General features: G+C 30.9%; 1 protein-coding gene across 1 annotated transcript in view; it reads right to left on the bottom strand.

Moving 5' to 3' along the window:
- Positions 1 to 3,323: 3,323 nt before the first annotated feature.
- Positions 3,324 to 13,225, bottom strand: part of LOC129963202 (uncharacterized) — a 31,221-nt gene continuing 21,319 nt past the window's right edge. Inside the window, exons 3-4 of the mRNA XM_056077381.1 lie at positions 11,663 to 12,002; positions 3,324 to 9,189 (exon numbers count right to left, since the gene is read on the bottom strand). Of these exons, the coding sequence (XP_055933356.1) occupies positions 8,601 to 9,189; positions 11,663 to 12,002 (929 nt within the window). The 3' untranslated portion in view covers positions 3,324 to 8,600. The remainder of the gene's footprint in view (positions 9,190 to 11,662; positions 12,003 to 13,225) is intronic.

Raw genomic sequence — 13,225 nt, 5'->3', positions numbered from 1 at the left:
ATATGTTGTTGAATAAAATAAAACACTCTTCTTGACAGTCATAATACAGCAATGTTTATTGTGCTAATTTCTAATATACTTTTGCATCATATAGATCTACAGTTTGCTTATGAACTGCCATTCACATTGTTTCAGAATGACATGTAACAAACTAGCAATATATAAGATTATTTGTGTAACAAAAATTGACGCATACATATTATATATGCTCAGCACATACGAGGACAAGCTACTTAAGAATGACAATTTACATAGTCCTTCCCTCTTGGTACTCCCAGAGACAGAGAGTGGCATGTATGACAGTAGCTTGTCATGGAATAAATAGAATTTCTTTAAAAATACCCCCGATATGTTTTGTATACAGTCTCACAATAGCTCACTGCATGTTGAGGTCGTGTACATGAAACTGACATAAAACATCAGTCAGTGACTGAATACTTAGCAAAGCATTCTTGTTAATAGGGCTAATCAAACGTTTATTCCATTGGAGTGTCATAGATATTTTCATTTTCTTAACCACTTAATAAACTAATAGCTTTATTTCACAATTTTCTTAAATTATTTGCTGAAATTACTGCTAGGTTTATTTCAAGATAATAATTCATTTGTAGAGTACTTAAGGAAAAATAAATATGATTTCTGATCAAATTTTTTCATCTGTATTGGAATGGTTCAGATTTAGCTAGATGTTATCATTAAATTTAAAGTGCGAAGCTTTGGAATAATATGTTATTAAAGGCTAAATTAAGATTAAAATCATTTTTCCTTCAATACATAACTTGATTTTATTTTGAATCATGTTATATAATTAAAATATAAGTATTTTATTAGTGCTTTATAGATTTAAAATATAAATCTTATTATTAAAGTTGTATTTTTTACTCGATGGATTGGTTATCTTAATTTTTCAAGGAAACATTAATACTTTCTTGATTTATTTAATTTTCTTTGATACGTAGGTAAGTCAAAAATTATCCGCTTTTCTAATGAAAAAACAGACAACAGAAGATGTATGCGTAAAATATTTAATATCGTGGTCCCAAGACTGAAGTTAGATCATGATAAGATTAGTTCTCTTCGTCCTGTTGAAACAAACAAACAAACAAAACAAAAAAATGGTTGCGACGATAACAAAAAGCTTACAGAAAGAAAAGCGAGAATTTTACCGTTTCATTTAGTTGGAAAGAAATTAAATGGAGGCTCCTTGCCCAATAAGAACGCTGAGTAAGCTGAAACCCAATATTAGTACTAAAACCAGGTCTATTTTTGTAGAAAGTGTTGTTATTTTATGATAACACAAGTCCCATTGAACTAAAAACAATTCTGCAATCTTTGGCAATTTGAATTAAGAGATCTGGAACATGAGACCTTACATCTCAAATCTCAATCCATTTAATTATTTGATTTCTTTAAAGATGTTTCAAACAGACATCACTTTCCTAGGGGAACAAGACACACATATTGCCGTGTATCAAAAATTGGCTATCCAATCAGAAATCTTCTTCTACAGAATACACAAGCATGTATTGCGAAGACAGCCAGCAATGTCAAGAACTTACTAGCTTTGTTTATTTAATATTTAAACCTAAATTGCGGATAATTTTTGACTTGCTCTCGTATTTACTCATCAAACTTTATTACGAGTTAAAAATTACTAAGATAAAAGCCAATGGAGCCAACAAGGGTAAAGTAAAAAAAAAAAAAATGTTCCGACAAGAGACTTTTAAAATGTGCTTACAATTACCATGCATTATTCATTGACAAAAGCTTGCACTCTATAGTTCTTGATGCCACTGCTTTGGGGCTCTGAGATGTATAAAATCCTATGGGGAGAACGACACAAATTCATCTTAACTACTATATTGTTAACTACACATGCTAAATATCGCTAATGAATTAATATTTCACCTTTAACATATAAGCAAATACTAAAAGCTCCTTATTGTAGCTGGGCCCGCCCAGCAACTATTTGGCGCTTTGTAACAAGTAGTAAAGTAAAGCTCAATAAATGGTGCGTAAACAATAGTTTTAAGTGTTATTTTATCATTTTTTTAAGTATACTTTATACTCCTTAAAGGAATAACCGTTTTAATGAGTTTTTGATTTGTTACTTGTTTAATAAATTTCAATAATTGCTATATTGTACTTTAAACCAGGGCCGGATTATGCCATAGAGGGTCCGTGCACAATGCGATTTGAAAACTTTCTTTTTTCCTTCCCAACTTCCAAAATCAGCTGGTTTTCATTAATTTTAATTTAATCTTTATTTATATGCTTTTTTTTTTGTAAAATATTAAATTGAAATATCAAAATAAATCGAAAATTTGATAGCGTTTCACTATCACGAGAAAGAGTTTCAATGCCTCAATTGGGCCGCGGTTGCTTGGTGGTAAGGTCTCGGCTTTGGAATCGGAGGGTTTAAAGTTCGGAATCCGGTTCTACCGAAGGACCGACGTGTAAGCGGGTCTGATGCACGCTAAATCCTTTGGGGCCAAACGTCCTCACGTTGGTGTGGAAGTTTGGAGAAGAAGTGTCCGCTCAGGTGTCATCCTTGTTATCTGACAGCGGTTTAACAATACGAAGTCCGACGCAAAATAACCCTAGTGTTGTTTTAAAACGGGACGTTAATATAAATGAAATGAACTGAACGTGATATCCCAGTTGTATTTAAAAAAAATCATCTAAAAATATTTCTAAACAAAATGGGAAAAAATTACAAAGCTTCTTTTTGTTTACAATTGAAATACTTTAACACAAATTTTGCCAAAACTCTTGATTTAGGAATTAGTGGTTAGTTGCAATTAAACACTGGGCCATGCTGATTTCCAAATATGGCAAAATCCTAGGCTAAAGTTTTAAAATTTATATGGCGATTTTAATTTTAATACATTCGAGTAACGTATCCCTTTAAAGTGAAATGAAGACATAAAATTAAATTACCTTGAAAATATCCCAAAGCAAAAGTTTTAGGTTGGGGAACTCAAAAGTTATGCAACCTTTAGGCAGTTGCCTATTTTGGCTGTTTGACAATCCGGCCGTGATTTAAATTTAACACAAACTGTACTAAATATATTTTAAAAAGAGTTTGATTGAGTATTTTGATTTTTTTCATCATTTTCTCCTTCTGAGTAATTAAAGAGATATATGAGCATTTTAAAGATTTTAATCATACAGTAATAATATTTTTTGATAGAATTCCTTGAAATTCAAGAAATTTATCGATACAGTTATGCAAAAAAAAATTTCATACGCACATGCGTTATAAAATTAAAGGAATGAAAAAAACATAATGAAAAACCAACACATTAAAAATATCAATATACCTAGAGAATAAAATAAAATAATAAAGCGTGGAAAAAATATTAAAAATTAATAATACTAAAAGTTAAATGAAATATTTAATAGATGCATGAATATTATTCACAGTAAATTAATGCATATGTACAAAATAGGTGTAAAATATTGTGAAATTATTGGTTATTATAAATAATAGTTTAAAATTATTTGCAAATTTATAGTAAATAAATATATATTTTTTTAAGAATAAGTCTATTTTTTGGAATAATTTATTTAGTAATCTTTACTTTTTGAAGAGGACTTTATCTTAAAATTTCTATAACTGTGAACATGAGTGTTTTCAATGTTGTATCATTTTTTTATTGTTAACGTTTAAATATAATGAACATAAATCCGGAAATTTCCTTATGTTGTACTAAAATGATTTACCATGCGAATATAAATATATAAATCAGATTAAATGATATGCTAAAGCTGTGTCATAAAATAACTATGTAATAAAGTAATTAAAGTATAATTGGTTTTTCTATTTCCAGATTTAAATTTTTGTTTCAAAAGATATAAAACCATTCAACTGTATGAAAAAGTATTTCACTGATTTTTTTTGTACTGACCATTTAACGTTATACAGGGATTTCAGAAGTTAAAAGCTACATTAAGCATTAGCAATTCACAAACGAAAGAAGATAGAAAGTATAAATTTCAACAGAAATATTTTTTTTTAACACGAACAGAATTTATTGATGATATAGTTAACAATTTAAAACAAAAGATGTTTCTGCAGTAGTTACAGTGTTCCGTTTTATCAGCTGAGATATTGCGTATAGAACCGACTTGTCGTTGTTCCAGATATCATCCCATATTTCGAAGTAAATTAATGACATAACTTTTACGTACTTAAATTTCATTTCTGAAGGAAGGACAGAGCACGAGTTATATAAATGTTGTTTATTTTTGTCAAAAGGCTTGATACCTCGGTTGGCATTCTGTTTCTAAGAGAAAGGCAAAAGAAATTTCGTAACATTGGTATTTCACACATTATCTCATTCTATGTAATGTTACAACAACTACATATTCATCCATAGATTTGCAGAATCGCAGCGACCTGGTTGTAAGTCTCGGCCTCGGTGTCGGAGGGCTCCAAATTCGAGACTCGATTCTATCCAAGAAACGACGTGTAAGCGGTTTTGATGCACGTCAATTCCATCGGGGTCAAATGTCCTGATGTGGTTCGGAATTTGGAGAGGGGTTGTTAGTTCAGAAGGGGGGGGGGGGTTCTCGTCATCTGACCATGGTGTTCAAAATTACGAGGTCCGTTCCAAAATAGCCCTAGTGTAGTTTTGAAAACGGGACGTTAATAGAACTAAATTAAACCAGAAATTTGTTGCTAAATATGCAATCAACATTTTTTTTGTGTATTAAAAATAATTTATGTCGACAAGTGAGAGAAAATTTCTTTTGATTACCATATGACGGATCTTCTAGGTAGGAAGATGGAATGGAATCTTGAACCTACTAGTCTCAAAACTGTTACCGAAGATTTATGGGACAACTTAATTATTAGCAAAATTTAAACGTTAGAATTTAAATATGTGTTGCTACATTTTCATCTACAGGTGGTTTTAAGGGATGACAGATATATAAAAAAAACTTTTATCGCAGAAGTTGTTCACTATAATGAGGTAATTATTAATAGCCTTCCAAATTTTAATAATATTGACATTTTTAACTGTTAAGGAGTTGTAGTTAAATGACATTTCAACTCTCCTCCATTTCTTTTTTCTTTGATGTACATGACGACTACGAATTCGTCTGAGAATTTCACCTTCCCTACATTAAGTTTCCCATTCATTCTAATCTAATCAAAATATAAGAATAGTTTTGCATTCCTAAGGATCTCAATCGGATAATATATATTGAAATATTTCCGGTTGTCATATCGTGAAAAAAAGTCACAATAGATAAATTTCATAAAAACCTGTTTCCATTTCCATCTTAGGGCCACAGTGGCAAGATTTCGGGATCGAAAAGTTTCAAATTCGAAACCTAACTTTACAGAAGAATTGTCACGTAAGCGGGTGCGGTATATAGAAACTCCGTAAGGGGATTCGAAGAGATAACCACCCTTTGATGCAGAACGAGAATTCGGCTCAAGTGTAGCCCTCCTTCATTGCGCCCTTCCTACATTGCTTGAAAACGAGACTTCAATATAATTTTATTTCCATCTATATAATTTACATCTTTCCATCTTCGATTGTTTGTGAATTACTAATTGTTTAAATTAATCTAGACTTTTGAATCATCCTGCATCAAATATTTGATTTAATATTCAACATGCAGTGTTAATTTTTTAAAAGATTTTAATACGTATCATTGTATAATTTTAATGGTGACACAGATATAATGTGAGCATTTTAATGAAAATTGGCATGAAGTAATAAACTGAGTTTAACATAAAACCTTTAGTGTGCAAGAAGACAAATAAAAGCTGTCTACAGGAGAACAAAAAGTCACAGGTGATCCATTAAATTTTGTTCGGAGAGATGCAATTGAAATGTATCACCAAAGGAACACATTTGGTTACTCATAAAATAATTTCTCAACATGCAGTAAGTTTTACATATAGCACAAATGCATCTGGTGCTTATAATACTTATAACAAAGCTCATATTTACATAATCTCATATCCATCTTAAGAAGTTCAAAGGAAGAACCAGAAACGTTTATTCCATCCATGAATTCGCGCTTTCTTTATTTTAATTTGTTACAAAAACGAATGTTTTTGAATTGGACATGTCAATAACATATGTTCATCGCGGGACAAAAAAGAAAAAGAAAAGAAAACGATGTAGCGATTGTAAGTTTCTTTGTTCACTTTTATGTAAGCTTCTTTTTTAGATATAGAGTGTTGCATAAGTCGGATAAATTTCATAATTCAGCTGCAAAAAGAAAAAAAAAGATTCATACCTCTAGCCCGATATATCATTGGCATAATATTGTCTTAAGTTTAATCCGTCTATCCTTTTTTCATTTTAAAAATTTAATTATATAACTCCGACAACATGAACACACATACACATAAATGTATTACATATTGGTACAACGTGCGTGAATATAAATCCAGTAATTAAAACAATAGAAAACTATTCTTGTAAAATATAGCAAAAATCTTTTTGTAAATTCATAAAAATTTGGGAAAAGGAAATTGTGCGAATTCAAAGTTGAGATCACTGAAAAAAGATTATTTTCTTAAATTTAAAATGTTGCAAAAATGGTTTTTGTGCGATAATATTCTTCAAAGTTATCGTGGAGAAACATTAAAATCTCATACATTTTATTTTAAATAGGAATAAAAAAAATTTCGAAAACTTTTTGGCTATGAGCATTTATTGCCAAGAAAAAATTAGATATTGTTTTGATAGTCAAAAGAAATCAGCTTGAGCGTATATCCTTTGAATTTCTCATATACTTGTTACGTATTAATGCAACCCCGTCTATTTACTGTAACTCTTAAGAGACTAAATATAAGAAATGATTAGTTTCAAGCATGTAATCATATTCATTCATAAAAATTTTAATTTACTATGTAAGATATTTGATATTCTCCAATATTTAGTACATGCAGTTTTGTAATATAGAGATTAGAAACTAAGTATACATAAAAGCTCTCACCGATCGATTCGGTTAAAAGATTTTGTTATATATTTACAGTTTTGGCAGCAAACCGAATTTCATTTCTCTCGCTTTTTGTGTTTTTTTTATTGTTACGTGTTGGTGTTGTTTCTTATGGCACTTGCAGACAGTGATGTGAGCCGATAGGGTGCGTCTCTTGGTTTAGAAGCGCCAACTAGGGCCAAGAGTACGACTTTGCCACTCACGCATCACGCATTCGTTTGTACAGCCCCTTTTTGCATGGGGGCACATTCACAAAATGAAGAATAACCATGCCCAAACCGGGACTCGAACCCAGGAAAACCAGATCACGGGCAAGACGCGCTACCCCCATGCCTGGACGCCGGCTGAATTGTCATCTTTACATACCTATAAATAGAGAGATTGACAGACTGTCAAACCGTTAAAAATATTTTTTTCAAAAAATTGATATATTTTTTTGTCATAACAAAATCATATGTCAAATTTTATATATAGATAATTTTTTTTTAGCTTTCGCGTTTACGTACAGATGAGTATGCAGAAACATAAAACCAACAATGGCGTTCTCTAATTCAGGTAAATCAGAAATGCGATGAACGATTAAAATTCTGCAATCGAATTTATCAGGCATCGCAAAAGAAAAAAAATTAGATGATGAAACAGATTTTAGATACATTTTGTATTTATTGTTTCAAAGTAATAGTTTATAGATAATGCAGCAAAGCAATCGAAAAAAAATTACTATTTTCCTTATATTTCATTTTAACTTAATAAATAGCTAATTTTCTCAGTTATCTAATGAGATGACATCTCCTATTTTGAGATTGGTTCCGGTTTTGATTCAATTGAGAATCCATAGAATGTTTGAAATATTTATGTAAATTCCATCCGATTTTTGAATTCAATTATAGCATTTATAAATAGTTTAAAAATTATTTAAAAGTGTAAAAAGGTGTTAAGTTGATACATGCACAGTATACGAGTAAACTGGTAAAAGAGTTTAAATTACGTTTTTGAACAATTTTTTGAAATTATGGTTCGAAACTTTTAGTGGGATAACAATGAAGTTCACATCACAAATATGGGAAACTCTCATATGGTCTTTAGCCTTATATATTATCGATGACAATATATTAATATTGTCGGAACTTAATTATTAGTTAATCAATTAACTTTATTAAATTTTAATATTACATTCGACATCACTGACGTAATTTGGATGAGAATTTGAAAAAAGATAGATTTCATGATTTTATAATATTCTTAATAATGAACTATGAAATAAAGATAAAATAATAGAAAATAATTACAATAAAAAAAATCTGCTTTTTAGCAAATTAATAAAATTATGCTTCTTCATATTGTTTCATGCTGATTGCAAATTTTTATTTCGGCTGCAGTATAATTTTGATTAAAATGAAGCTCAAACTTTATATCGCTTTCAAAATTATACATACCGTAGCTCCAGAACAAGACAAAACATTAAAATTGGTTGTCAGTTGTTCTATCATTTGTCATATATAATTAATATACATGTTGTGATTTCAAGATCTGCCTTTGAACTTCGCAATAAGTTTATATATATATATATATGTATATATATAAAATACGTAAAACAACATCTCCGTTCGCGAAAGTGGGAAAGAAAATCAACCATCCGATTTCGCTTTTTTGTCAGAACTTCTTCTGAAAGAAACCTTCTTCTCAGATCCAGACATAGATCCTTTGAGAAAAGACTCGATAGCATCGCCTATGATCACAGCATCGACAACCTCGCACTCGTCCCACTTGACCGTGGACAGACTGCCTTCCATGTAATTCTTCGCATTACTTTGGGTCAGGTCGTCGGCAACGCTAACGGTGTCGTAACTAATATTTTGGGTATTGAGGCTATCTACAGTCACTGCAATCGGTGGTTCCGGCGAAATTGTCACCTTGTCCTTCTTCAGCTGCTGGGCTTCGTTGTTCTCCACTTGATTGTTGCGTCGAACACGAGATTCTTCACTCCCAGCTCTTCGAACGGGCTCTTTTCGAGAAGGTCGGTCTTCAGGAGTATCAAACGATGCGGACTTGGTCTGTCTCAGTGGAGCCTGCCCCCGACGCCTTTTAGAAGGTGAAGCAAGGGGGAATTTTTTGCTGGCAGTGCAAAGAATGGCTTTGAGATCTTCTTTTCTACAGACGATTCCTAAGTTGCTAGATTTGGAAGAGGATCCTGGTTCTGAGACAGACATTGCTTTGCTGTAAAAAGAGAAAGATTTTAGCATTAGCCACATAAACTATTTCAGGAATAAAATACGGTAGATACAGCTTAATGTGGGCATTTCGGGAGCTTAGAAATTTGATTACATTAACCGATTGATTACAAAAACCGATTTGGGTAATATCAACTATAATTTTATCACATCAAGTGAAAAGGAAAAAAAAAACACTTATTTCTTTCCTTACACTCAATTTATTACAAAATAATAATTAAAATATTCCATAATTGTTGCTTAGTTACAGTTATTCTTTGTCGGTTCACTTATATTTTATCATGTGAGAACATTCTGATAGTCAAGTAATTGTTTCAAACCGATTTAAATTGATTAACGATTTAAATTAAATGATTAATGACTTAAATAAATTAGTTCTCACTTGATAACTTGACATTTACGATAGCAGATTTCAATTTTATTTTTTGTTCGTACTTATATATATATTTTTTAAATTTTTGAAATGCTCGCTGGGTTTCAAAATATGAAGTTCTTTATTCATTCCGGTTTTCGTTGGAGGGTTTTCTTCAGTATCTTCTCCGTCGGCATCATCTATGTTTATTACTTAATCTTTTCCCCCAAAGCTCAAGATAAAAAAAAAAAGCTACAAAGAAGAGTCAGTAAAATTTGTATTTGCGTCTGTGTATTATGTGGATTTATTTTAGGCAAAATTTTAAGCCTGTTAAGAACTATTTTGTTTTTGAAACTAAAATCAGTTTTTTTTTCCATCTTTTAAAAACCCATTTTGCTGTCTTAATTCACTTGCAAGCGACTCTGATTTATGGCTGTTCAATTTCGAGCCAGATTTGGCAACTTATTTATGCTTTTAAATCAATATAAACCTTTTTAATCCAGACAGAAGAATGTGAATCTTACTACATGGGAAAGATGTTTCCATACAAGGGAAGCAAGAAATTTAAGAGCTGTCAATCATTAACGCTGGTTGAGATTAAAGGATCGAGGAATTTTCTAGTTAATAACTAATAACATTAAATAGTGTAGTGATAATATAAAGCGAATATTTTTTTATTCATTTGAATGCGTTGGTAAAAGATTAGAGGATTTTGATAATATAAAGCGAGGATAACGTTAACCGCAACTATGTAAAGTTGCATCTACTGTAAAAGAAATGTAAACAAAATGAATCGAAACATTTGTATTATCCTGGGATGTCAGCCTTTGTGATTAAACATTCCCAAACGTTTGCCAATTAAACAATACATCATTTTGAATTATCATTTTATGTTCCATGAAAATAACATTATTTGAAGTGATGATATACAGTTGAATAAAATAAATTTGTTGAAATTGTAAAGAGATTTTGAGATAAAATTGTTAGTATAATGTTTTCTTCGACAAAGTCGAATTTTTCGAGAAATAATGTATATGTCTTTTTGAAAATTTTACCAGTTATTTCTTTCTCTAGGACACGTACTTGAACGATGTTTTAAACATTTTACAATAAAAAATGACAAAAAGTTTTCCAAATTTTCATTTATTTGAAATGTACTTTTGATTTAATTAATTTATCATTACGCTTTTTAATTTATTTCAAAAGTGTAAGAGTAAATGTTGTAATATCTACAACATTTTCCCTCTACGATTGCTAGCTTTTTATTTAAAAGCGAAAAATCAGTGTTAAATTTTTTCCACCTTCTCTCCCATTTAACCTGCAATATTTCAGGTAATAATTCGTAAAGACCAGTTTTAGCTACTTCGACAATTAAAGTTAATATAATGACTGTTATGTATCTTTTTCCCACATTTCATAATTTTCCATGTGGATTCGACTTGATTATAATAGAGGACTTCGTCCACAGACTCAGCTAAAAAAAGTGATCCGACTACGCAGTTCACTCAATATATAAAATACATTTTTTTATATTATGTTCCTGTTGCAGGAATCGTACATCCTCCCCCCCCCCAAAAAAAAATATCTTACAGAAATCACACTAAGACGTACAAAAGCTTATATAAATGTATAGTTTTTTTTGTATTAGATGTTTTAGTGCATTTTTTTAATTGCCAAGCAAAAAAAAAAAAAAAAAAAAAAAAAAAAATCCTTAAACGGAGGATTACATCCCGTTTGATCCAAATTCTAAATTGATTACATAGAAAACATTTACAAGAATTTATAACTTTTCCTATAACTTCAATCTATCTTCTCTGAATTGATTATATAGCATGTTTCATATGTGTGCCAAAATGCTAATCATATACAGTATTTATATTGCAGAAACACATTATTATGATGCATTTCTGTGTCGCGGGATGGGTCTAGGAGGGATACCAGGGGTACAAGAGGATGGTATAGGAAACGTACACTGGCCAAAGAGAACACATCCTCATGGACCAATGATGGAAGCAATATTACAGAAAAAGAATAATTTAGAATACTCTGTCATTCCTTGAAGTTTTCCACATTAATCGGAATTCACCTTGTTCTAAAGAGAATTTACCTCAAGGGTCGAAAACTTCCAGGACTCCGCGGGCTACGAACTTTAGGGTCATCATCCATGATCACAACGTCATCATTACCACAGGAGGACCTTTTCTTAAGTTGGGTGGATTTTGACTTCCTGGGTTTCCCACCTTCTGCTTCTCCGGTATCAGAACTGGATCCGGATGAAGTGAGAGACAGTTTCTTGAGACCTCTCAAGATCTCTCCGGATGACATGGTCCTGCTAAAGAATTTAGATGTCTTCCAGCCAGAGGTTTTGTTTGATTTGGAAGATTTACTTGTTGAAGGACTATTGAGTTGCGGGGAGCGCTGAGGGTCTTCTTCAGCAATGTCGTGGGCTGCGGATAACAAAAGTATTTAGAATCAATCACGAAATCATTCTTTAAACTGATGATAAGGTTGTGCATATCTTTACTGTTATATCAAAATGTCATATATCAAATGTCTCAAACTGTAAAATATATCGAAATTTTGATGTAGAAAAAGCACCACTAGCAACGTACGGCATTTTTTTGATAGCATACACCAATCAAATAGCAAGAGATTTTTTTTATCAATGGATGATTGGGAATTATGAATGACATTATTCTTCTGAATATTTTCTTTTTTATAAATGACATTTCGATAGAACATAACGTTATGTGGCACAGGCATTGATTTTTTTCATTGAAAGTTTGTTCACCTCCAAACATAGATAGCATAAAAAGTTAATAAAATAAAGAAAAAGAAAGCAAAAGAAATTTTCCGATGTTCCGTTTTTTATTTGGTCAAAAATGCCATACCAAGGCATAATAATATATATATTTGAGCATGTTGCGCAAGAAATAAATGAATTAAAAGTTGATGCTTAAGGAAAAGTTTTAAACTGATGACAAAAATTTGTCTGAAGGTGCAAAAAAGGACAAATAGCAAAATTAACTACAGATATAGGAAATGTGCATTTTTAATGCTGTTTGTATCGATCAAAAGAATTCGTATTGTTATATATATATATATATGTTACCGTTAAAGTATATAATGCAGTTATTTCATAGAATACCTAGTTATAGTTATTCCATGAAATAACTGATCGTGTCCGTTAAAGTGTGTAATATGTTATTAATTTGACACTTTAACTAGTTATTCTATGAAATAACTAGGTATTCTATAAATTAACTAATGAGAGACAGTTAAAGTGTAAAATAAACAATTTATCTAAAATGAAATTAAACTAATGATAGACAATTAAAATGAAAAAGAAACAATTTATCTAATTTATGCGGCGTATAAATGGTATTTATGGAAACGTACCATAAAATCCTTTGTTACAACAAGGATTACTAAAATGACATTTGGAATTACAAAGAACATTATTTCTAAAAAAAAAACCTTTTTTATTTCTAAAACAAACAAACAAAAACATAAATGCAGTAGGGGTGGAAGGTAAATGTATTTGTCGTGCGAGATATATGATATAGATTATTTTACACTTTAACGGGTTGCAGATCGTTATTCTATGAAGTAACTAGTTAAACCATGAAATACAAGAGAGTTTTACACTTTAACGGACACGATCAGTTAT

The sequence above is a fragment of the Argiope bruennichi genome, chromosome 3 (genome assembly GCF_947563725.1).
Source record: "Argiope bruennichi chromosome 3, qqArgBrue1.1, whole genome shotgun sequence".
Taxonomy (NCBI): Eukaryota; Metazoa; Arthropoda; class Arachnida; order Araneae; family Araneidae; genus Argiope; species Argiope bruennichi.
Note: the sequence above shows the minus strand (reverse complement) of the source record. Positions and strands in the feature narration are given on the sequence as shown.